General features: G+C 33.4%; 4 protein-coding genes across 5 annotated transcripts; 3 read left to right on the top strand and 1 right to left on the bottom strand.

Annotated features, from left to right (window-relative positions):
* Positions 1–327: 327 nt before the first annotated feature.
* Positions 328–2,051, bottom strand: LOC135130924 (sialin-like). Its single transcript, XM_064058391.1, has 4 exons — positions 1,993–2,051; positions 1,807–1,937; positions 901–1,761; positions 328–852 (listed from the first exon to the last, which is right to left on the bottom strand). The coding sequence occupies exons 2-4, from the start codon at positions 1,871–1,873 to the stop codon at positions 341–343; spliced, it is 1,440 nt and encodes a 479-aa protein (XP_063914461.1). The 5' UTR covers positions 1,874–1,937; positions 1,993–2,051; the 3' UTR covers positions 328–340.
* A 10,926-nt stretch (positions 2,052–12,977) lies between these two features.
* LOC135131059 (sialin-like) lies at positions 12,978–14,972 on the top strand. 2 transcript variants are annotated; one of them, XM_064058582.1, is made up of 4 exons: positions 12,978–13,184; positions 13,261–13,494; positions 13,540–14,400; positions 14,448–14,972. In XM_064058582.1, the coding sequence occupies exons 2-4, from the start codon at positions 13,485–13,487 to the stop codon at positions 14,957–14,959; spliced, it is 1,383 nt and encodes a 460-aa protein (XP_063914652.1). In that variant the 5' UTR covers positions 12,978–13,184; positions 13,261–13,484; the 3' UTR covers positions 14,960–14,972. The 2 variants fall into 2 exon arrangements, with proteins under 2 accessions (XP_063914652.1, XP_063914651.1); XM_064058581.1 differs by having other exon boundaries at positions 12,978–13,283; positions 13,330–13,494.
* Positions 14,973–17,518: 2,546 nt separating this feature from the next.
* Positions 17,519–19,041, top strand: LOC135130926 (sialin-like). The gene is made up of 2 exons (XM_064058394.1): positions 17,519–18,469; positions 18,517–19,041. Exons 1-2 carry the CDS (start codon positions 17,659–17,661, stop codon positions 19,026–19,028), a joined length of 1,323 nt encoding a protein of 440 aa, XP_063914464.1. The 5' UTR covers positions 17,519–17,658; the 3' UTR covers positions 19,029–19,041.
* Positions 19,042–21,601: 2,560 nt separating this feature from the next.
* Positions 21,602–23,109, top strand: LOC135130927 (sialin-like). The gene is made up of 3 exons (XM_064058396.1): positions 21,602–21,631; positions 21,677–22,537; positions 22,585–23,109. Exons 1-3 carry the CDS (start codon positions 21,622–21,624, stop codon positions 23,094–23,096), a joined length of 1,383 nt encoding a protein of 460 aa, XP_063914466.1. The 5' UTR covers positions 21,602–21,621; the 3' UTR covers positions 23,097–23,109.
* The last annotated feature ends 568 nt before the right edge of the window (positions 23,110–23,677 follow it).

Genomic DNA, 23,677 nt, shown 5'->3' with positions numbered 1-23,677 from the left:
TGTTTATAAATTCATCAACAACAGTCCCAGGCAAGACATTGTTTAATTTAGTTATCTCATCAGGTAAATAACTATTTTTTTTAAACTAAATTTTGCACATTGTCTTCAAGTTCGTAAATTATGTCAACAAGAGGTTTTAACTGCTGTTGCACAATGCTGTATTCTGAATGAAAATGTGTTATTGCATTTAGAACACTTAATCATCATCTTTTAAAATAACAGTACTCTAGATGAAACACATCAGATCCGAAAATCTTTAGAACAGGAAACAGAATCTATCTCTCTTGTTGATCAATATGCAGATTTATCAGTAAGAAAAACTCAACATAATTCCAATCGTTTATTTTTTTACGTTGTCTCTACTTTCTAGTTGCTCCATTTCCCTCACGTCCGCACTCACACTCCAGCTCTGTTCCTCCCCAGAAGTAAAAATAAAAGAAAACACCGCCGCAAAAGCATTCACTCCGACCAGAATCCAGAAAACGGAAGCCCACTGCTCGAACCCTTGTTCCTCTTTAGTAAAGAAAGCCACAACTTCAGTAGTACCATAACCCACCAAAGCGGCAGGCACTTGACTCACACCAAGAATCGTCCCCGAGAAAGCACGCGATATATCCACAGGATTGGTAAAAACTCCTGCTGTAACGCAACCCATCAAACCCAAAGATCCTGTAAACACCATAATGGACACTATTCCGCTGTAGCCCCACAATGCTTGCACCGTGAAGAGGCATCCAGCACCCACGAAGAACAAACCATTGAAAAATTTTCGAATAGTCGTGGTTGAGAATTTTCCGCTTTTTTTGAGTTTGTCGGCGATTATGCAGGACGCTAGTGACACTAAGTATCTGGCTAGAAATGAAGGAATTAGTTGGGTGTAACACATGGCACACTTTTTACCTAAGTAGGGTAAACTGGAAAACCATCCGTTCGCTTTGATGTTGAAATGGAGCACGTAACCCATGTAGGTCGGAAGTTGATTGAAAGCCACGAATAGAGTGCACCCAGCACAAGTGTTACCCACTATTACCGACCACACAGGTCCCGAAGTCAACATTTTCATCCAAGGAATCGGAGGTTTCTTCAGTGACGTGTTGACAGGTTTTATCTCGAGTCGAAGTTTTTCCTTCTCGGTGGTGCTTATCCGTGGATGTTCTTCAGGTGAGTCGTAAATCAAGTAGAACCAACACAGGGACCAAGTCAGAGCTATGCTTCCCGTGACGTAGAAAACGCTAGCCCAGCCCCAGTAAGCTATCAGGTACCCACAAACCGGCAACGTGACGGCGACTCCCAAAGAACTAGCTACCATATGGGACATAAAAGTTGCAATGTCAGCTGGTGGTATCCATTTCGCGGCCATGGGAGGCGTGGAAGGCCAGTATATGCCTAAGGACACACCCAGACAAAATCTAGCCACGACGAGCCAAAGGTAGCCCATATGGGCTGCTACGGGTGTGAGCAGGGTCAAAATGCTGGCACTCAGAAGACCAATTCCTACCACAATCTTGGTTCCTAGTTTCTCTGAAAGTCGCCCTCCGGGAATTTGGGTTATGATGTAACCCCAGAAGAAGTAGCCCAAAACATCGTTCTTTTGCTCCTCGTTCCAGTAGTAGCGAGGACCGTGGTCTTCTTGAGTGACGTTGGAATTATTCCTGAAGACCATTTCAACTATTGCGATTGAAATGTTGACTCGGAGCATGTGGTGGATCATGAATCCCAGAAAAACGGTGAGTGAGAGGACGCATTGACATGTTAAAATTTCTACAATCATAATTTAAGTGGTTGTAAAGTGTTTTGGATACGTACCTGAGGACATTATCTTCAAGCAATGAATCGTTTCGCGTATCAGAGAGAAATGAGACTGGATTGTCATTCCAAGACGAACGAAGAGGATTGTGAAAACAAATATTTAAACCCGACTTTAATCACTAGGTGGTCTGAAAGTATCAATCAGTTAGTGACATTTTAATTTGTCGGATAATGTACTCTTACAAAAAGGGGTAACTAGTTAGTTTAGACATATTGGAGCAACAGCGCTCCGTTAATTTCCATTTTATTTAAGAATTTATTTTGTGCGGAGACAGGCGTTTATTTTATGACCACACTTGATAATCGTACTCTATTGTTAAAGTGTCAATATCAATAGTCACGTTTGTTTGTAGCGTTTATCAGATTATGTTTTGATCTTCATTTTTTGATTTGTTTAATAACACATTGTCTAATATTTGTTGTTGCAGCGGTACTTGCTAAGATAAGACTGAGTTTGGCAAATGAAATACCCTCTAAAAAAAGAGAGGGTGGGTGGGCGGGGCTAGTACCTGCTAACATAAAACTGATTTTGGCAGATGAAATATCTTCTAAAAAACGAGAGGGCGGGTGGGTGGGGCTAGTACTTCGTAAGATATGACTGATTTGGAAAATGACATACCCTCTAAGAAAAAAAGGGAGGGGGGGGCTAGTACTTGCTTAGATAAGACTGTTTTGTTTGTCCTTTTCTTAGAGGGTATCTCATTTGGCAAAATCAGTTTTATCTTAGCAAGTACTAGCCCCGCCCACCCACCCTCTCTTCTCTTAGAAGGTATCTCATTTGGCAAAATCACTCTTATATTAGCAGGTACTAGCCCCGCCCACCCGCCCTCTCTTCTCTTAGAAGGTATTTCATTTGCCCAAATCACTCTTATCTTAGCAAGTACTAGCCCCGCCCACCCACCCTCTCTTTTCTTCGAGGGTATCTCATCTGCCAAAATTACTCTTATCTTAGCAAGTACTAGCCCCGCCCACCCACCCTCTCTTTTCTTCGAGGGTATCTCATCTGCCAAAATTACTCTTATCTTAGCAGGTACTAGCCCCACCCACCCACCCTCTGTTCTCTTAGAAGGTATCTCATTTCCCAAAATCACTCTTATCTTGGAAACTACTAGCCTCGCCACTCGCCTCTCTTTTCTTAGAAGGTATCTCATTTGGCAAAATCAGTTTTATCTTAGTAGGTACTAGCCCCGCCCACCCACCCTCTCTTTGATTTAGGGATTTATCGAATCCAGATATTTGAATGTTTTGATTGTTCAATTTCTCGATTTATCAATTTTTCAATTTTTAACTTTCCTTCTCGGCTTTCCACTCCTTGATATATCGATCCTCTGATTTTACGATTTCTCGATGTCTCAGTTTTTGAATTTTTCGATTTTTTTACTTTTGGGCTTTTCAATTTTTCGATTTTCCAAGTTTTTGATGTTTCGATTTTTCGGCTACCCGATTTTTCAACTTTTCAATTTTAAAAATTCTGGAATTTGTCGATTTTTCATTTCAGTTTATCGATTTTAAAATTTTAGATTTTCTAATTTTTATTTTTTGTTTTTTTGGATGCATTTTTCAATTGTGCGATATTTTAATTGTTTAATCTTTTAAACGTAAAATTTCTCTATTTTCTGATTTTTTGATTTTTTAGTTCTTCGGTATTTCGATTTTTCAATGTTTCAAATTTTGACGTTGCTAAATGTTCAGTTTTCCGATTTCTCAATTAATCTATTTTTGATTTTCTCATTGTTCTCCAAGTTTCGATTCTTCAATTCTTCGATTTTTCGAATTTGATTTTTTGGTTTTTCGATTCCTCAATTTTCCAATTTCTCAATTTTTGGATATATATGTTTCAGTTTTGCGATTTTCCAATAATTTGATTCTCCGACTTCTCGATTTTTCGACTTCTGGGTTTTTTGATTTTTCACTTCTTGGATTTTCAGTTTTTCGTTTTATAAACTTTAGATTTTTCAATTTTCCGCCTGCTTCATAGTTCGATTTCTCAAATTTTCAACTTTTCGATCGAATTTAATTTTCAATTTTTAAAATTCCAGATTTTTCAGTTTCTCGAGTTTTTAGTTCTTGTATTTTTTGATTTTTCAATTTTCCGAATTTTTAAATTTTCCATTTTCCAATTTTTTGAGATCTCGATTCATCGAGATTCGGATGTTTCGTTGCTTTGATTATTCAATCCCTCAATTCATCAATTTTTCCATTTCTAACTTTTCCATCTTTCGATTTTGGCCTATTAGATTTCAGTTTTTGAATTTTTCGATGTTTCGAAGTATGGATTTCTCGGTTTGTCGACGTTTTTACTTTTGGGCTTTTCAATTTTTCGATTTTCCAATTTTTTGATGTTTCGATTTTTCGGTTATACGATTTTTCAATTTTTCAATTTTTTATACTTTGGAGTTTGTCGATTTTTCAGTTTTTCGGTTTTTAAATTTTAGATTTTGGAATTTTTATTTTTTGATTTTTTGATGTTTGGAAAAATTTGGATCCATTTTTCAATTGTGTGATATTTTAATTGTTCAATGTTTTAAATTTAAAATTTTTCTATTTTCTGATTTTTTGATTTTTTATTTCTTCAGTATTTCGATTTTTCAATTTTTCAAATTTTGACGTTGCTAAGTATTCAGTTTTCCGATTTCTCAATTAATCTATATTTTGATTTTTCCATTTCTTGATTTCTCGAAGTTTCGATTTTTCGGTTCTTCAATTCTTCGATTTTCGAATTTGCTTTTTTGGTTTTTTGATGTCTCAATTTTACGATTTTTTATTTTTTGGATTTTCAGTTTTTCGTTTTTGAACTTTTGATTTTTTAATTTTTCGACTGTTTCATATTTCGATTTCTCAAATTTTCAACTTTTCGATAATTTAATTTTTCAATTTTTATTATTCTAGATTTTTCAATTTTCCGTATTGTTAAATTTTCCATTTTCCAATTTTTTGAAATCTCGATTTATCGAGATTCGGATGTTTCGATGTTTTGATTGTTCAATCTCTCGATTTATCAATTTTTCCATTTCTAACTTTGCCATCTTTCGATTTTGACCAATTAGATTTCAGTTTTTGAATTTTTCGATGTTTCGATTTTTGGATTTCTCGGTTTGTTTATTTTTTTACTTTTGGGCTTTTCAATTTTTTGATTTTCCAATTTTTTGATGTTTCGATTTTTCTGTTATCTGATTTTTCAATTTTTTGATTTTTTAAATTTTGGAGTTTGTCGATTTTTCAGTTTTTCGATTTTAAGAGTTTAGATTTTTAGATTTTTATTTTTTGATTTTTTGGATCAATTTTTCAATTGTGCGATATTTTAATTGTTTAATGTTTTAAATGTAAAATTTCTCTATTTTCTGATTTTTTGATTTTTCAGTTCTTCGGTATTTCGATTTTTGAATTTTTCAAATTTTGACGTTGCTAAATGCTCAGTTTTCCGATTTCTCAATTAATCTATTTTTGATTTTCTCATTGTTCTCCAAATTTCGATTTTTCAGTCCTTCAATTCTTCGATTTTTCGACTTTGCTTTTTTGGTTTTTCAATTTCTCAATTTTCCAATTTCTCCATTTTTGGATATTTGTTTCAGTTTTGCGATTTTCCAATATTTTGATTCTCCGACTTTTCGATTTTTCGACTTCCGCATTTTTCGATTTTTTATTACTTGGATTTTCAGTTCTTCGTATTATAAACTTTAGATTTTTCAATTTCTCGACTGTTTCATATTTTTAACTTTATGATAACTTAATTTTTAAATTTTTAAAATTCTAGATTTTTCAATTTCTCTAGTTTTCAGTTCTTCTAAGTATATTTTAATTTTTCAATTTTCCGAATTTTTAAATTTTCGATTTTTCAATTTTTTGAGATCTCGATTTACGGAAATTCGGATGTTTCGGTGCTTTGATTGTGTTCAATCTCACCATTTATCAATTTTTCCATTTCTAACTTTTCCATTTTTCGATTTTGGCCTATTAGATTTTAGTTTTTGAATTTTTCGATGTTCCGATTTTTGGATTTCTCGGTTTATCGACTTTTTTACTTTTGAGCTTTTCAATTTTTCGATTTTCCAATTTTTTGATGTTTCGATTTTTCGGTTATCCGAGTTAGTCGACTTTTCAGCTTTTCGATTTTGAAATTTTAGATTTTCGAATTTTTATTTTTTGATTTTTTGATGTTTGGAAAAATTTGGATCAATTTTTCAATTGTGCCATATTTTAATTGCTCAATGTTTAAATTTAAAATTGGTCCATTTTCTGATTTTTCAGTTCTTCAGTGTTTCGATTTTTCAAATTTTCAAGTTTTGACGTTGCTAAATGTTCAGTTTTCGGATTTCTGAATTAATCTATTTTTGATTTTCCTATTTCTCGACTTTTCGAAGTTTCGAATTTTCATTTCTTCAATTCTTCGATTTTCGACTTTGCTTTTTTGGTTTTTTGATGTGTCAATTTTTCGATTTTTTATTTTTTGGATTTTCAGTTTTTCGTTTTTTAAACTTTAGATTTTTCAATTTTCCGACTGTTTTATATTTTGATTTCTCGGATGTTCAACTTTTCGATAATTTAATTTTTCAAATTTTAAAATTCCACATTTTTCAATTTCTCTAGTTTTCTAGTTTTCAGTTCTTCTAAGTATATTTTAATTTTTCAATTTTTAGAATTTTTAAATTTTCCATTTTTCAATTTTTTGAGATCTCGATTTATCAAGATTCAGATGTTTCGACGCTTTAATTGTTCAATATCTCGATTTATCAATTTTTCCATTTTTCTAACTTTTCCATTTTTCGATTTTGGCATATTAGATTTCAGTTATTGTATTTTTCGATGTTTCGATTTTTGGATTTCACGGTTTGTTTATTTTTGTACTTTTGGGCTTTTCAATTTTTTGATTTTCCAATTTTTTGATGTTTCGATTTTTCCGTTATCCGATTTTTCAATTTTTTGATTTTTTAAATTTTGGAGTTTGTCAATTTTTCAGTTTTTCGATTTTAAGATTTTAGATTTTTATTTTTTGATTTTTTGGATCAATTTTTCAATTGTGCGATATTTTAATATTGAATGTTTTAAATTTTAAATTTCCCTAATTTCTGATTTTTTGATTTTTCAGTTCTTCAGTATTTCGATTTTTGAATTTTTCAAATTTTGACGTTGCTAAATGTTCAGTTTTCCGATTTCTCAATTAATCTATTTTTGATTTTCCCATTGTTCTCAAAGCTTCGATTTTTCAGTTCTTCAATTCTTCGATTTTTCGACTTTGCTTTTTTGGTTTTTCAATTTCTCAATTTTCCAATTTCTCAATTTTTGGATATTTATTTCAGTTTTGCGATTTTCCAATATTTTGATTCTCCGACTTGTCGATTTTTCGACCTCCGGATTTTTCGATTTAAATTACTTGGATTTTCAGTTCTTCGTATTATAAACTTTAGATTTTTCAATTTCTCGACTGTTTCATATTTAGATTTCTCAAATTTTTAACTTTATGATAATTTAATTTTTCAATTTTTAAAATTCCAGATTTTTCAGTTTCTCGAGTTTTTAGTTCTTGTATATTTTAATTTTTCAATTTTTCGAATTTTTAAATTTTCGATTTTTCAATTTTTTGAGATCTCGATTTATCGAAATTCGGATGTTTCGGTGCTTTGATTGTGTTCAATCTCACCATTTATCAATTTTTCCATTTCTAACTTTTCCATTTTTCGATTTTGGCCTATTAGATTTTAGTTTTTGAATTTTTCGATGTTTCGACTTTTGGATTTCTCGGCTTGTCGACTTTTTTACTTTTGGGCTTTATCAATTTTTCGATTTTCCAATTTTTTGATGTTTCGATTTTTCGGTTATCCGAGTTAGTCGACTTTTCAGTTTTTAGATTTTGAAATTTTAGATTTTCGAATTTTTATTTCTTGATTTTTTGATGTTTGGAAAAATTTGGATCAATTTTTCAATTGTGCCATATTTTAATTGCTCAATGTTTTAAATTTAAAATTGTTCCATTTTCTGATTTTTCAAATTTTCAAGTTTTGACGTTGCTAAATGTTCAGTTTTCCGATTTCTGAATTAATCTATTTTTGATTTTCCTATTTCTCGACTTTTCGAAGTTTCGAATTTTCATTTCTTGAATTCTTCGATTTTCGATTTTGCTTTTTTGGTTTTTTGATGTCTCAATTTTTCGATTTTTTATTTTTTGGTTTTTCAGTTTTTCGTTTTTTAAACTTTGGATTTTTCAATTTTCCGACTGTTTTATATTTTGATTTCTCGGATTTTCAACTTTTAGATAATTTAATTTTTCAATTTTTAAAATTCTAGATTTTTCAATTTCTCTAGTTTTTAGTTCTTGAGTATATTTTAATTTTTCAATTTTCCGAATTTTTAAATTTTCGATTTTCCAATTTTTTGAGATCTCGATTTATCGAGATTCAGATGTTTCGACGCTTTAATTGTTCAATATCTCGATTTATCAATTTTTCCATTTTTCTAACTTTTCCATTTTTCGATTTTGGCATATTAGATTTCAGTTATTGTATTTTTCGATGTTTCGATTTTTGGATTTCTCGGTTTGTTTATTTTTGTACTTTTGGGCTTTTCAATTTTTTGATTCTCCAATTTTTTGATGTTTCGATTTTTCCGTTAACCGATTTTTCAATTTTTTGATTTTTTTAATTCTGGAGTTTGTCGATTTTTCAGTTTTTCGATTTTTAAATTTTAGATTTTCGAATTTTTATTTTTTGATTTCTTGATGTTTGGAAAAATTTGGATCCATTTTTGTTGCTAAATATTCAGTTTTCCGATTTCTCAATTAATCTGTTTTTGATTTTCCCATATCTCGATTATTCGAAGTTTCGATTTTTCAGTTCTTCAATTCTTCGATTTTCGAATTTGCTTTTTCGGTTTTTTGATGTCTCAATTTTACGACATTTTATTTTTTGGATTTTCAGTTTTTCGTTTTTTGAACTTTAGATTTTTCAATTTTCCGCCTGCTTCATAGTTCGATTTCTCAAATTTTCAACTTTTCGATCGAATTTAATTTTCAATTTTTAAAATTCCAGATTTTTCAGTTTCTCGAGTTTTTAGTTCTTGTATTTTTTAATTTTTCAATTTTCCGAATTTTTTAATTTTCCATTTTCCAATTTTTTGAGATCTCGATTCATCGAGATTCGGATGTTTCGATGCTTTGATTGTTCAATCTCTCGATTCATCAATTTTTTCATTTCTAACTTTTCCATCTTTCGATTTTGGCCTATTAGATGTCAGTTTTTGAATTTTTCGATGTTTCAAAGTTTGGATTTCTCGGTTTGTCGATTTTTTTACTTTTGGGCTTTTCAATTTCTCGATTTTCCAATTTTTTGATGTTTCGATTTTTCGGTTACCCGATTTTTCAACTTTTCAATTTTAAAAATTCTGGAGTTTGTCGCTTTTTCAGTTTATCGATTTTAAAATTTTAGATTTTAGAATTTTTATTTTTTGTTTTTTTGGATCCATTTTTCAATTGTGCGATATTTTAATTGTTTAATCTTTTAAACGTAAAATTTCTCTATTTTCTGATTTTTTGATTTTTTAGTTCTTCGGTATTTCGATTTTTCAATGTTTCAAATTTTGACGTTGCTAAATGTTCAGTTTTCCGATTTCTCAATTAATCTATTTTTGATTTTCTCATTGTTCTCCAAGTTTCGATTTTTCAGTTCTTCAATTCTTCGATTTTTCGAATTTGCTTTTTTGGTTTTTCGATTCCTCAATTTTCCAATTTCTCAATTTTTGGATATATGTTTCAGTTTTGTGATTTTCCAATAATTTGATTCTCCGACTTCTCGATTTTTCGACTTCTGGGTTTTTTGATTTTTCATTTCTTGGATTTTCAGTTTTTCGTTTTATAAACTTTAGATTTTTCAATTTTCCGCCTGCTTCATAGTTCGATTTCTCAAATTTTCAACTTTTCCATCGAATTTAATTTTCAATTTTTAAAATTCCAGATTTTTCAGTTTCTCGAGTTTTTAGTTCTTGTATATTTTAATTTTTCAATTTTCCGAATTTTTAAATTTTCCATTTTCCAATTTTTTGAGATCTCGATTCATCGAGATTCGGATGTTTCGATGCTTTGATTATTCAATCCCTCAATTCATCAATTTTTCCATTTCTAACTTTTCCATCTTTCGATTTTGATCTATTAGATTCAGTATTTGAATTTTTCGATGTCTCGATTTTTGGATTTCTCGGTTTGTCGATTTTTTTACTTTTGGGCTTTCCAATTTTTCGATTTTCCAATTTTTTGATGTTTAGATTTTTCGGTTACCCGATTTTTCAACTTTTCAATTTTAAAAATTCTGGAATTTGCCGATTTTTCAGTTTATCGATTTTAAAATTTTAGATTTTCGAATTTTTATTTTTTGTTTTTTTGTATCCATTTTTCAATTGTGCGATATTTTAATTGTTTAATGTTTTAAATGTAAAATTTCTCTATTTTCTGATTTTTTGATTTTTCAGTTCTTGAGTATTTCGATTTTTCAATTTTTCAAATTTTGACGTTGCTAAATGTTCAGTTTTCCGATTTCTCAATTAATCTATTTTTGATTTTCCCTTTGTTCTCCAAGCTTCGATTTTTCAGTTCTTCAATTCTTCGATTTTTCGACTTTGTCTTTTTGGTTTTTCGATTTCTCAATTTTCCAATTTCTCAATTTTTGGATATATGTTTCAGTTTTGCGATTTTCCAATATTTTGATTCTCCGAATTTTCGATTTTTCGACTTCCGGATTTTTCGATTTTTTATTACTTGGATTTTCAGTTCTTCGTATTATAAACTTTAGATTTTTCAATTTCTCGACTGTTTCATATTTCGATTTCTCAAATTTTTAACTTTATGATAATTTAATTTTTCAATTTTTAAAATTCCAGATTTTTCAGTTTCTCGAGTTTTTAGTTCTTGTATATTTTAATTTTTCAATTTTCCAAATTTTTTAATTTTCGATTTTTCAATTTTTTGAGATCTCGATTTATCGAAATTCGAAATTCGGATGTTTCGGTGCTTTGATTGTGTTCAATCTCACCATTTATCAATTTTTCCATTTCTAACTTTTCCATTTTTCGATTTTGGCCTATTAGATTTTAGTTTTTGAATTTTTCGATGTTTCGATTTTTGGATTTCTCGGTTTATCGACTTTTTTACTTTTGAGCTTTTCAATTTTTCGATTTTCCAATTTTTTGATGTTTCGATTTTTCGGTTATCCGAGTTAGTCGACTTTTCAGTTTTTCGATTTTGAAATTTAGATTTTCGAATTTTTATTTTTTGATTTTTTGATGTTTGGAAAAATTTGGATCAATTTTTCAATTGTGCCATATTTTAATTGCTCGATATTTTAAATTTAAAATTGTTCCATTTTCTGATTTTTCAAATTTTCAAGTTTTGACGTTGCTAAATGTTCAGTTTTCCGATTTCTGAATTAATCTATTTTTGATTTTCCTATTTCTCGACTTTTCGAAGTTCGAATTTTCATTTCTTCAATTCTTCGATTTTCGACTTTGCTTTTTTGGTTTTTTGATGTTTCAATTTTTCGATTTTTTATTTTTTGGTTTTTCAGTTTTTCGTTTTTTAAACTTTGGATTTTTCAATTTTCCGACTGTTTTATATTTTGATTTCTCGGATTTTCAACTTTTAGATAATTTAATTTTTCAATTTTTAAAATTCTAGATTTTTCAATTTCTCTAGTTTTTAGTTCTTGAGTATATTTTAATTTTTCAATTTTCCGAATTTTTAAATTTTCGATTTTCCAATTTTTTGAGATCTCGATTTTTCGAGATTCGGATGTTTCGATGCTTTGATTGTTCAATCTCTCGATTCATCAATTTTTCCAGTTCTAACTTTTCCATTTTTCGATTTTGGCCTATTAGATTACAGTTTTTGAATTTTTTGATGTTTCGATTTTTCGGTTATACGATTTTTCAATTTTTCAATTTTTTAATTCTGGAGTTTGTCGATTTTTCAGTTTGTCGATTTTTAAATTTTAGATTTTAGAATTTTTATTTTTGATTTTTTGATGTTTGGAAAAATTTGGATCCATTTTTCAATTGTGCGATATTTTAATTGTTCAATGTTTTAAATTTAAAACTCTTCTATTTTCTTTTTTTTTTTATTTTTCAGTTCTTCAGTATTTCGATTTTTCAATTTTTCAGATTTTGACGTTGCTAAATATTCAATTTTCCTATTTCTCGATTAATCTATTTTTGATTTTCCCATTTCTCGATTTCTCGAAGTTTCGATTTTCCAGTTCTTCAATTCTTCGATTTTTCGATTTTCGACTTTGCTTCATTGGTTTTTGATTTCTCAATTTTCCAATTGCTCAATTTTTGGATATATGTTTCAGTTTCAGGATTTTCCAATATTTTGATTCTCCGACTTTTCGATTTTTTCATTTCTCGGATTTTCAACTTTTCGATAATTGAATTTTTCCCTATTTAAAATTCTAGATGTTTCAGTTCCTCGAATTTTCAGTTCTTCTAAGTATATTTTAATTTTTCAATTTTTAGGATTTTTAAATTTCTTGAGATCTCAAATTTTTCGATTTTTCAGTTCTTCAATATTTTTTAATGTTTCAAATTTTGGCGTTTCTGAATTGTCAGTTTTCCGATTTCTCAGTTAATCTATTTTTTGATTTTGTTATTACTCAACTTCCCACAGTTTCGATTTGTCAGTTCTTCAATTCTTCAATGTTTCGATTTTTCAGGTTTTTTTAGTACATATTTCGACTTTTCGATTTTCGGAATTATTAAATTTTCAGCGTTTCGATTTTTCAATTATCCGACTGTTCAATTTACAACTAAATAATGAATTCTTAGTTAAACAAAAAAATAATCAAATTAAAATCGATATTATGTTTGTAAATAAAAGCATCTAAATAATGACTATTTCCCGTAGAAATTCTAAACGTTTAGAGTCGACATTGGTCTGAGCGCGCTCCGGTCCGTGGATCAAACAAGTTCTCAGGTGGACAAAAATCTACTTAAACATTTTTTAGTAGAATTTTTTGCGGTGTGTTTGTGTTGTAAGGAGTGAATGTGGACAGTCATTCAGATACTTACACTTTTATAGTAACAATTATTAGAGGGAGGTTATTCATGATAGAGTATAATACATATGCAAAATCTGTTCATTAGATGTATCCTTTTGGATTGTAAGACCTGAACAAATGCGACATTATCGCTACAAGTGGTTAAGTGTTGCTAGTTGTGTCGCATATAACAAACAAACGTATTTTATTTCGTCGCAAGCTTCCACTAACAGAACAAAACTATGTAATTTTGTCTGTCACTACGACGAATGAAAGAATATATTTGTTAAAAATCAAAATCTTATAAATACTACAAATATACGTCACCATTGAAACGTTAACAATAGGGAAAGATTAACAAGTGTGGGTTTAAAGCGTGGTCGTAATATACACGTTTACTGTGGTGAAAAATAATTTTCTCAATTAAGTGAAGTTTTAGGGAACGTTGTGGTAGCAACATAGGTAAATCAGTTGGTAGCACTATTTATAAAAATAAACCGTCCGATAGATTGAAGATTTTATTTTTCGTTTAAATCTTTCGGACCACCTATAGCCATTCATCACTGGCTGGAATCCGTTTTAAATATTTATTTATGCACTCGTCTGTGGTAGTAAAAGTATCATTTCTCTCTGACATGCGAAAAGACTTCTTGCTTGAAGAAAATGTCCTCAGGTACGTGTCCACGACACTTTACATCCATTTAAACTATAATTGTAGAAATTTTAACATGTCAACGAGTCCTCTCGATCACCGTTTTCCTGGGATTCATGATCCATCACATGCTCCGAGTCAACATTTCAATCGCAATAGTTGAAATGGTCTTCAGGAACTATTCCAACGTCACTCAAGAAGACCACGGTCCTCGCTACCACTGGGACGAGGAGGAAAAGAACGACATTTTAGGCTACTTCTTCTGGGGTTACGTTATAACCCAAATTCCCGGAGGAAGACTTTCCGAGAAACTAGGAGCGAAGATAGTCGTAGGAACTGGTCTTCTGAGTGCCAGTATTTTAACGTTGCTCACACCCGTAGCAGCCCATATGGGCTACCTTTGGCTCGTCGTGGCTAGATTTTGTCTGGGTGTGTCCTTAGGGATACACTGGCCTTCGACGCCCCCCATTGCCACGAAATGGATAGCACCAGCTGACACTGCAACCTTCATGTCCCATATGACCGCTAGTTCTCTGGGAGTCGCCGTCACGTTGCCCGTTTGTGGCTACTTGATAGCTTACTGGGGCTGGGCTAGCGTTTTCTACGTCACGGGAAGCGTAGCTCTGACTTGGTCCCTGTGTTGGTTCTACTTGATCTACGACTCACCTGAAGAACATCCAAGGATAAGCACCACCGAGAAGGAAAAACTTCGACTGGAGATAAAACCTGTCAACACGTCACTGAAGAAACCTCCGATTCCTTGGATGAAAATGTTGACTTCAGGTCCTGTGTGGTCGGTGATAATGGGCAACACTTGTGCTGGGTGCACGTTCTTCGTGGCTTTCAATCAACTACCGACCTACATGAGTCACGTGCTCCATTTCAACATCAAAGCGAACGGATTGTTTTCCAGTTTGCCGTATTTAGGTAAAAAGTGCAGTTTGTGTTAGACCCAACTAATTGTCAATTTCTAGTTAGGTACTTCGTGTCGCTAGTCTCCTGCATAACCGCCGACAAGCTCAAAAAAAACGATAAATTTTCGACCACGACGATCCGCAAATTTTTCAACGTTTCGTTCTTCGTGGGGGCTGGATGTCTCTTCACGGCGCAAGCGTTTTGGGGCTACAGCGGGATAGTCTCTGTTGTTGTTTTCACAGTATCTTTGGGTTTAATGGGTTTCGTTACGGCGGGAGTTTACACAAACCCTGTTGACATATCGCGTGCTTTCTCCGGGACGATTCTCGGTGTGAGTCAAGTTCCTGGAGCCTTGGTAGGCTATGTTACCACAGAAGTTGTGGCTTTTTTTACCAAGGAGAAGCAAGGGTTCGAGCAGTGGGCCTCCGTTTTCTGGATGTTGGTAGGAGTGAATGCTTTCGCGGCGGTTTTTTCTTTCATTTTTACTTCTGGGGAGGAACAGAGCTGGAGTGTGAGCGCTGACGTAAAGGAGATGGAGAAACTGGAAAGTCAAGACACTGTAGAGAAATAAACGATTAGAATTATTTAGAGTTTTTTTCTTGTCAAAATTAAGTATCAACTGGTTTGGGACAGTTTTCATCCCATTTGAAACGTCCTGTAAAAACGAGAGAAATTGACATATTTTGACCCTCTTATATTAAAATTTGAGTTTCAGTTTTGTTTTAAATTTTACCGTTTTGTATAACTCTCCGAGTATATTAAAATATACTTAAAAGAACTGAAAACTAGAGAAATTGAAAAATCTAGAATTTTAAAAATTGAAAAACTTAATTATCGAAAAGTTGAAAATTTGAGAAATCGAAATATGGAATTGTCGAAAAATTGAAAAATCCAAAGTTTAAGAAACGAAAAACTGAAAATCCAAAAAATAAAAAATCGAAAAATCGAAGAATTGAAAAATCGAAATTTCGAGAAGTCGAGAAATGGGAAATTCCGAAATAGATTAATTTAGAAATCGGAAAACTGAATATTTAGCAATGTCAAAATTTGAAAAATTGGAAAATAGAAATATTGAAGAACTGGAAAATCAAAAAATCCAGAAATCGAAAAATCTAAAATTTAAAACATTGAACAATTGAAATATCGCAAAATTGAGAAATGGGGAAATCCAAATATCAAAGAATCAAAAAAGAAAAATTCGAAAATCTAAAACTTAAAAATCGAAAAACTGAAAAATCGACAAATCGAAACTCCAGAATTTAAAAAAATTGAAAACTTAAAAATTCGGAATATTGAAAAGTTAAAATATACAAGAACTAAAAACTCGAGAAAGTGAAAAATCTAGAATTTTAAAATTTGAAAAATTGAATTATCGAAATACGAAATAGTCGTAGTTCGATAATAATCTAGAATTTTAAAAATTGAAAATCTAAACTTTACAAAATACGAAAAACTGAAAATCCAATAAATAAAAAATCGAAAAATCCAGAGGTCGAGAAGTCCAAACCTCGGAGATTCAAAATATTGGAAAATCGCTAATCTGAAACATATCCAAAAATTGAGAAATTGGAAAACTGAAAAATCGAAAAACCAAAAAAGCAAAGTCAAAAAATCGAAGAATTGAAGAACTGAAAAATCGAAACATCGAGAAGTCAAGAAACGGGAAAATCAAAAATTAATTAATTGAGAAATCGGAAAACTGATTATTTAGCAACGTCAAAATTTGAAAAATTGAAAAATCGAAATACTGAAGAACTGAAAAATCAAAAAATCAGGAAATTAAAATATCGCACAATTAAAAAATGGATCAAAATTTTTCCAAACGTCAAAAATCAAACGAAAATCTAAACTTTAAAAATCTAAAAGCTGAAAAATCGACAAACTCCAGAATTAAAAAATCGAAAAATTGAAAAACCGGAGAACTGAAAAATCGAAACATCAAAAAATTGGAAAATCGAAAAATTCAAAAACTGAGACATCGGGAAATCGAAAAATCATAGAATCGATATGTCGAGGAGTGGAAAACCGAGAAGAAAAGTTAAACATTGAAAAATTGATAAATCCAGAAATTGAACAATCAAAACATCGAAATATCTGGATTCGATAAATCCCTAAATCAAAAAGAGGGCGGGTGGGCGGGGCTAGTACCTACTAAGACAAAACTGATTTTGCCAAATGAGATACCTTTTAAGAAAAGGGAGGCGGTGGGCGGGGCTAGTAGTTTCCAAGATAAGACTGATTTTGGGAAATGAGATAAGAGAACAGAGGGTGGGTGGGTGGGGCTAGTACCTGCTAAGATAAAACTGATTTTGGCAAATGATATACCCTTTAAGAAAAGAGAGGGTGGGTGGGCGGGGCTAGTACCTGCTAAGATAAGAGTGATTTTGGCAAATAACATACCTTCTAAGAAAAGAGAGGGTGGGTGGGCGGGGCTAGTACCTGCTAAGATAAAACTGATTTTGCCAAATGAGATACCCTCTAAGAAAAGAACAAACAAAACAGTCTTATCTAAGCAAGTACTGGCTGGCCCTTCCCTCCCTTTTTTCGTAGAGGGTATGTGTTTTTCAAAATCAGTCATATCTTACGAAATACTAGCCCCACCCACCCGCCCTCTCGTTTTTTAGAAGATATTTCATCTGCCAAAATCAGTTCTACGTTAGCAGGTACTAGTACCGCCCACCCACCCTCTCTTTTTTTAGAGGGTAATTCATTTGCCAAGGTCAGTCTTATCTTAGCAAGTACCGCTGCAACAACAAATATTAGACAATGTGTTAATAAACAAATCAAAAAATGAAGATCAAAACATAATCTGATAAACGCTACAAACAAACGTGACTATTGGTATTGACGCTTTAACAATAGAGTACGATTAACAAGTGTGGTCATAATATAAACGCCTGTCTCCGCACAAAATAAATTCTTAAATAAAATGGAAATTAAGGGAACGCTGTTGCTCCAATATGTCTAAACCAACTAGTTACCCCTTTTTGTAAGAGTACATCATCCGACAAATTAAAATGTCACTAACTGATTGAAACTTTTAGACCACCTAGTGATTAAAGTCGGGTTTAAATATTTGTTTTCACAATCCTCTTCGTTCGTCTTGGAATGACAATCCAGTCTCATTTCTCTCTGATACGTGAAAAGATTCATTGCTTGGAGATAATGTCCTCAGGTACGTGTCTAGAAGACTTTACATCCATTTAAACTACGATTGTACAAATTTTAACATGTCAACGAGTCCTCTCATTCACCGTTTTCCTGGGCTTCATGATCCATCACATGCTCCGAGTCAACATTTCAATCGCAATAGTTGAAATGGTCTTCAGGAATAATTCCAACGTCACTCAAGAAGACCACGGTCCTCGCTACGACTGGGACGAGGAGGAAAAGAACGACATTTTAGGCTACTTCTTCTGGGGTTACGTTATAACCCAAATTCCAGGAGGAAGACTTTCCGAGAAACTAGGAGCGAAGATAGTCGTAGGAACTGGTCTTCTGAGTGCCAGTATTTTGACGTTGCTCACACCCGTAGCAGCCCATATGGGCTACCTTTGGCTCGTCGTGGCTAGATTTTGTCTGGGTGTGTCCTTAGGGATACACTGGCCTTCGACGCCCCCCATTGCCACGAAATGGATAGCACCAGTTGACACTGCAACCTTCATGTCCCATATGACCGCTAGTTCTTTGGGAGTCGCCGTCACGTTGCCGGTTTGTGGCTACTTGATAGCTTACTGGGGCTGGGCTAGCGTTTTCTACGTCACGGGAAGCATAGCTCTGACTTGGTCCCTGTGTTGGTTCTACTTGATCTACGACTCACCTGAAGAACATCCAAGGATAAGCACCACCGAGAAGGAAAAACTTCGACTGGAGATAAAACCTGTCAACACGTCACTGAAGAAACCTCCGATTCCTTGGATGAAAATGTTGACTTCAGGTCCTGTGTGGTCGGTGATAATGGGCAACACTTGTGCTGGGTGCACGTTCTTCGTGGCTTTCAACCAACTACCGACCTACATGAGTCACGTGCTCCATTTCAACATCAAAGCGAACGGATTGTTTTCCAGTTTGCCGTATTTAGGTAAAAAGTGCAGTTTGTCTTAAACCCAACTAATTGTCAATTTCTAGTTAGGTACTTCGTGTCGCTAGTCTCCTGCATAACCGCCGACAAGCTCAAAAAAAACGATAAATTTTCCACCACGACCATCCGCAAATTTTTCAACGTTTCGTTCTTCGTGGGGGCTGGATGTCTCTTCACGGCGCAAGCGTTTTGGGGCTACAGCGGGATAGTCTCTGTTGTTGTTTTCACAGTATCTTTGGGTTTAATGGGTTTCGTTACGGCGGGAGTTTACACAAACCCTGTTGACATATCGCGTGCTTTCTCCGGGACGATTCTCGGTGTGAGTCAAGTTCCTGGAGCCTTGATAGGCTATGTTACCACAGAAGTTGTGGCTTTTTTTACCAAGGAGAAGCAAGGGTTCGAGCAGTGGGCCTCCGTTTTCTGGATGTTGGTAGGAGTGAATGCTTTCGCGGCGGTTTTTTCTTTCATTTTTACTTCTGGGGAGGAACAGAGCTGGAGTGTGAGCGCTGACGTAAAGGAGATGGAGAAACTGGAAAGTCAAGACACTGTAGAGAAATAAACGATTACAATTATTTAGAGTTTTTTTCTTGTCAAAATTAAGTATCAACTGGTTTGGGACAGTTTCATCCCATTTGAAGTGTCCTGTAAAAACGAGAGAAAGTGACATATTTTGACCCTCTTATATTAAAATTTGATTTTCAGTTTTGTTTTAAATTTTACCGTTTTGTATAACTCTCCGAGTATAATAAAATATACTTAAAAGAACTGAAAACTAGAGAAATTGAAAAATCTAGAATTTTAAAAATTGAAAAACTTAATTATCGAAAAGTTGAAAATTTGAGAAATCGAAATATGGAATTGTCGAAAAATTGAAAAATCCAAAGTTTAAGAAACGAAAAACTGAAAATCCAAAAAATAAAAAATCGAAAAATCGAAGAATTGAAAAATCGAAATTTCGAGAAGTCGAGAAATGGGAAATTCCGAAATAGATTAATTTAGAAATCGGAAAACTGAATATTTAGCAATGTCAAAATTTGAAAAATTGGAAAATAGAAATATTGAAGAACTGGAAAATCAAAAAATCCAGAAATCGAAAAATCTAAAATTTAAAACATTGAACAATTGAAATATCGCAAAATTGAGAAATGGGGAAATCCAAATATCAAAGAATCAAAAAAGAAAAATTCGAAAATCTAAAACTTAAAAATCGAAAAACTGAGAAATCGACAAATCGAAACTCCAGAATTTAAAAAAATTGAAAACTTAAAAATTCGGAATATTGAAAAGTTAAAATATACAAGAACTAAAAACTCGAGAAAGTGAAAAATCTAGAATTTTAAAATTTGAAAAATTGAATTATCGAAATACGAAATAGTCGTAGTTCGATAATAATCTAGAATTTCAAAAATTGAAAATCTAAACTTTACAAAATACGAAAAACTGAAAATCCAATAAATAAAAAATCGAAAAATCCAGAGGTCGAGAAGTCCAAACCTCGGAGATTCAAAATATGGGAAAATCGCTAATCTGAAACATATCCAAAAATTGAGAAATTGGAAAACTGAAAAATCGAAAAACCAAAAAAGCAAAGTCAAAAAATCGAAGAATTGAAGAACTGAAAAATCGAAACATCGAGAAGTCGAGAAACGGGAAAATCAAAAATTAATTAGTTGAGAAATCGGAAAACTGATTATTTAGCAACGTCAAAGTTTGAAAAATTGAAAAATCGAAATACTGAAGAACTGAAAAATCAAAAAATCAGGAAATTAAAATATCGCACAATTAAAAAATGGATCAAAATTTTTCCAAACGTCAAAAATCAAACGAAAATCTAAACTTTAAAAATCTAAAAGCTGAAAAATCGACAAACTCCAGAATTAAAAAATCGAAAAATTGAAAAACCGGAGAACTGAAAAATCGAAACATCAAAAAATTGGAAAATCGAAAAATTCAAAAACTGAGACATCGGGAAATCGAAAAATCATAGAATCGATATGTCGAGGAGTGGAAAACCGAGAAGAAAAGTTAAACATTGAAAAATTGATAAATCCAGAAATTGAACAATCAAAACATCGAAATATCTGGATTCGATAAATCCCTAAATCAAAAAGAGGGCGGGTGGGCGGGGCTAGTACCTACTAAGACAAAACTGATTTTGCCAAATGAGATACCTTTTAAGAAAAGGGAGGCGGTGGGCGGGGCTAGTAGTTTCCAAGATAAGACTGATTTTGGGAAATGAGATAAGAGAACAGAGGGTGGGTGGGTGGGGCTAGTACCTGCTAAGATAAAACTGATTTTGGCAAATGATATACCCTTTAAGAAAAGAGAGGGTGGGTGGGCGGGGCTAGTACCTGCTAAGATAAGAGTGATTTTGGCAAATAACATACCTTCTAAGAAAAGAGAGGGTGGGTGGGCGGGGCTAGTACCTGCTAAGATAAAACTGATTTTGCCAAATGAGATACCCTCTAAGAAAAGAACAAACAAAACAGTCTTATCTAAGCAAGTACTGGCTGGCCCTTCCCTCCCTTTTTTCGTAGAGGGTATGTGTTTTTCAAAATCAGTCATATCTTACGAAATACTAGCCCCACCCACCCGCCCTCTCGTTTTTTAGAAGATATTTCATCTGCCAAAATCAGTTCTACGTTAGCAGGTACTAGTACCGCCCACCCACCCTCTCTTTTTTTAGAGGGTAATTCATTTGCCAAGGTCAGTCTTATCTTAGCAAGTACCGCTGCAACAACAAATATTAGACAATGTGTTAATAAACAAATCAAAAAATGAAGATCAAAACATAATCTGATAAACGCTACAAACAAACGTGACTATTGGTATTGACGCTTTAACAATAGAGTACGATTAACAAGTGTGGTCATAATATAAACGCCTGTCTCCGCACAAAATAAATTCTTAAATAAAATGGAAATTAAGGGAACGCTGTTGCTCCAATATGTCTAAACCAACTAGTTACCCCTTTTTGTAAGAGTACATCATCCGACAAATTAAAATGTCACTAACTGATTGAAACTTTTAGACCACCTAGTGATTAAAGTCGGGTTTAAATATTTGTTTTCACAATCCTCTTCGTTCGTCTTGGAATGACAATCCAGTCTCATTTCTCTCTGATACGTGAAAAGATTCATTGCTTGGAGATAATGTCCTCAGGTACGTGTCTAGAAGACTTTACATCCATTTAAACTACGATTGTACAAATTTTAACATGTCAACGAGTCCTCTCATTCACCGTTTTCCTGGGCTTCATGATCCATCACATGCTCCGAGTCAACATTTCAATCGCAATAGTTGAAATGGTCTTCAGGAATAATTCCAACGTCACTCAAGAAGACCACGGTCCTCGCTACGACTGGGACGAGGAGGAAAAGAACGACATTTTAGGCTACTTCTTCTGGGGTTACGTTATAACCCAAATTCCAGGAGGAAGACTTTCCGAGAAACTAGGAGCGAAGATAGTCGTAGGAACTGGTCTTCTGAGTGCCAGTATTTTGACGTTGCTCACACCCGTAGCAGCCCATATGGGCTACCTTTGGCTCGTCGTGGCTAGATTTTGTCTGGGTGTGTCCTTAGGGATACACTGGCCTTCGACGCCCCCCATTGCCACGAAATGGATAGCACCAGTTGACACTGCAACCTTCATGTCCCATATGACCGCTAGTTCTTTGGGAGTCGCCGTCACGTTGCCGGTTTGTGGCTACTTGATAGCTTACTGGGGCTGGGCTAGCGTTTTCTACGTCACGGGAAGCATAGCTCTGACTTGGTCCCTGTGTTGGTTCTACTTGATCTACGACTCACCTGAAGAACATCCAAGGATAAGCACCACCGAGAAGGAAAAACTTCGACTGGAGATAAAACCTGTCAACACGTCACTGAAGAAACCTCCGATTCCTTGGATGAAAATGTTGACTTCAGGTCCTGTGTGGTCGGTGATAATGGGCAACACTTGTGCTGGGTGCACGTTCTTCGTGGCTTTCAACCAACTACCGACCTACATGAGTCACGTGCTCCATTTCAACATCAAAGCGAACGGATTGTTTTCCAGTTTGCCGTATTTAGGTAAAAAGTGCAGTTTGTCTTAAACCCAACTAATTGTCAATTTCTAGTTAGGTACTTCGTGTCGCTAGTCTCCTGCATAACCGCCGACAAGCTCAAAAAAAACGATAAATTTTCCACCACGACCATCCGCAAATTTTTCAACGTTTCGTTCTTCGTGGGGGCTGGATGTCTCTTCACGGCGCAAGCGTTTTGGGGCTACAGCGGGATAGTCTCTGTTGTTGTTTTCACAGTATCTTTGGGTTTAATGGGTTTCGTTACGGCGGGAGTTTACACAAACCCTGTTGACATATCGCGTGCTTTCTCCGGGACGATTCTCGGTGTGAGTCAAGTTCCTGGAGCCTTGATAGGCTATGTTACCACAGAAGTTGTGGCTTTTTTTACCAAGGAGAAGCAAGGGTTCGAGCAGTGGGCCTCCGTTTTCTGGATGTTGGTAGGAGTGAATGCTTTCGCGGCGGTTTTTTCTTTCATTTTTACTTCTGGGGAGGAACAGAGCTGGAGTGTGAGCGCTGACGTAAAGGAGATGGAGAAACTGGAAAGTCAAGACACTGTAGAGAAATAAACGATTACAATTATTTAGAGTTTTTTTCTTGTCAAAATTAAGTATCAACTGGTTTGGGACAGTTTCATCCCATTTGAAGTGTCCTGTAAAAACGAGAGAAAGTGACATATTTTGACCCTCTTATATTAAAATTTGATTTTCAGTTTTGTTTTAAATTTTACCGTTTTGTATAACTCTCCGAGTATAATAAAATATACTTAAAAGAACTGAAAACTAGAGAAATTGAAAAATCTAGAATTTTAAAAATTGAAAAACTTAATTATCGAAAAGTTGAAAATTTGAGAAATCGAAATATGGAATTGTCGAAAAATTGAAAAATCCAAAGTTTAAGAAACGAAAAACTGAAAATCCAAAAAATAAAAAATCGAAAAATCGAAGAATTGAAAAATCGAAATTTCGAGAAGTCGAGAAATGGGAAATTCCGAAATAGATTAATTTAGAAATCGGAAAACTGAATATTTAGCAATGTCAAAATTTGAAAAATTGGAAAATAGAAATATTGAAGAACTGGAAAATCAAAAAATCCAGAAATCGAAAAATCTAAAATTTAAAACATTGAACAATTGAAATATCGCAAAATT

This window comes from Zophobas morio, unplaced genomic scaffold, assembly GCF_036711695.1.
Source record: "Zophobas morio isolate AGI-343-1 ecotype UQ-CSIRO unplaced genomic scaffold, CSIRO_AGI_Zmor_V1 ptg000018l, whole genome shotgun sequence".
NCBI lineage: Eukaryota > Metazoa > Arthropoda > Insecta > Coleoptera > Tenebrionidae > Zophobas > Zophobas morio.
This window is presented reverse-complemented; position numbering and strand designations above follow the sequence as displayed.

Coding starts and splice junctions, on each gene's coding strand:
- LOC135130924 (XM_064058391.1), bottom strand. CDS start 1,873: ATGACAATCCAGTCTCATTTCTCTCTGATACGCGAAACGATTCATTGC. Junction 1,762..1,806: donor CTTGAAGATAATGTCCTCAG/GTACGTATCCAA, acceptor TTATGATTGTAG/AAATTTTAACATGTCAATGC. Junction 853..900: donor TTCCAGTTTACCCTACTTAG/GTAAAAAGTGTG, acceptor CTTCATTTCTAG/CCAGATACTTAGTGTCACTA.
- LOC135131059 (XM_064058582.1), top strand. Junction 14,401..14,447: donor TTCCAGTTTGCCGTATTTAG/GTAAAAAGTGCA, acceptor GTCAATTTCTAG/TTAGGTACTTCGTGTCGCTA.
- LOC135130926 (XM_064058394.1), top strand. CDS start 17,659: ATGATCCATCACATGCTCCGAGTCAACATTTCAATCGCAATAGTTGAA. Junction 18,470..18,516: donor TTCCAGTTTGCCGTATTTAG/GTAAAAAGTGCA, acceptor GTCAATTTCTAG/TTAGGTACTTCGTGTCGCTA.
- LOC135130927 (XM_064058396.1), top strand. Junction 22,538..22,584: donor TTCCAGTTTGCCGTATTTAG/GTAAAAAGTGCA, acceptor GTCAATTTCTAG/TTAGGTACTTCGTGTCGCTA.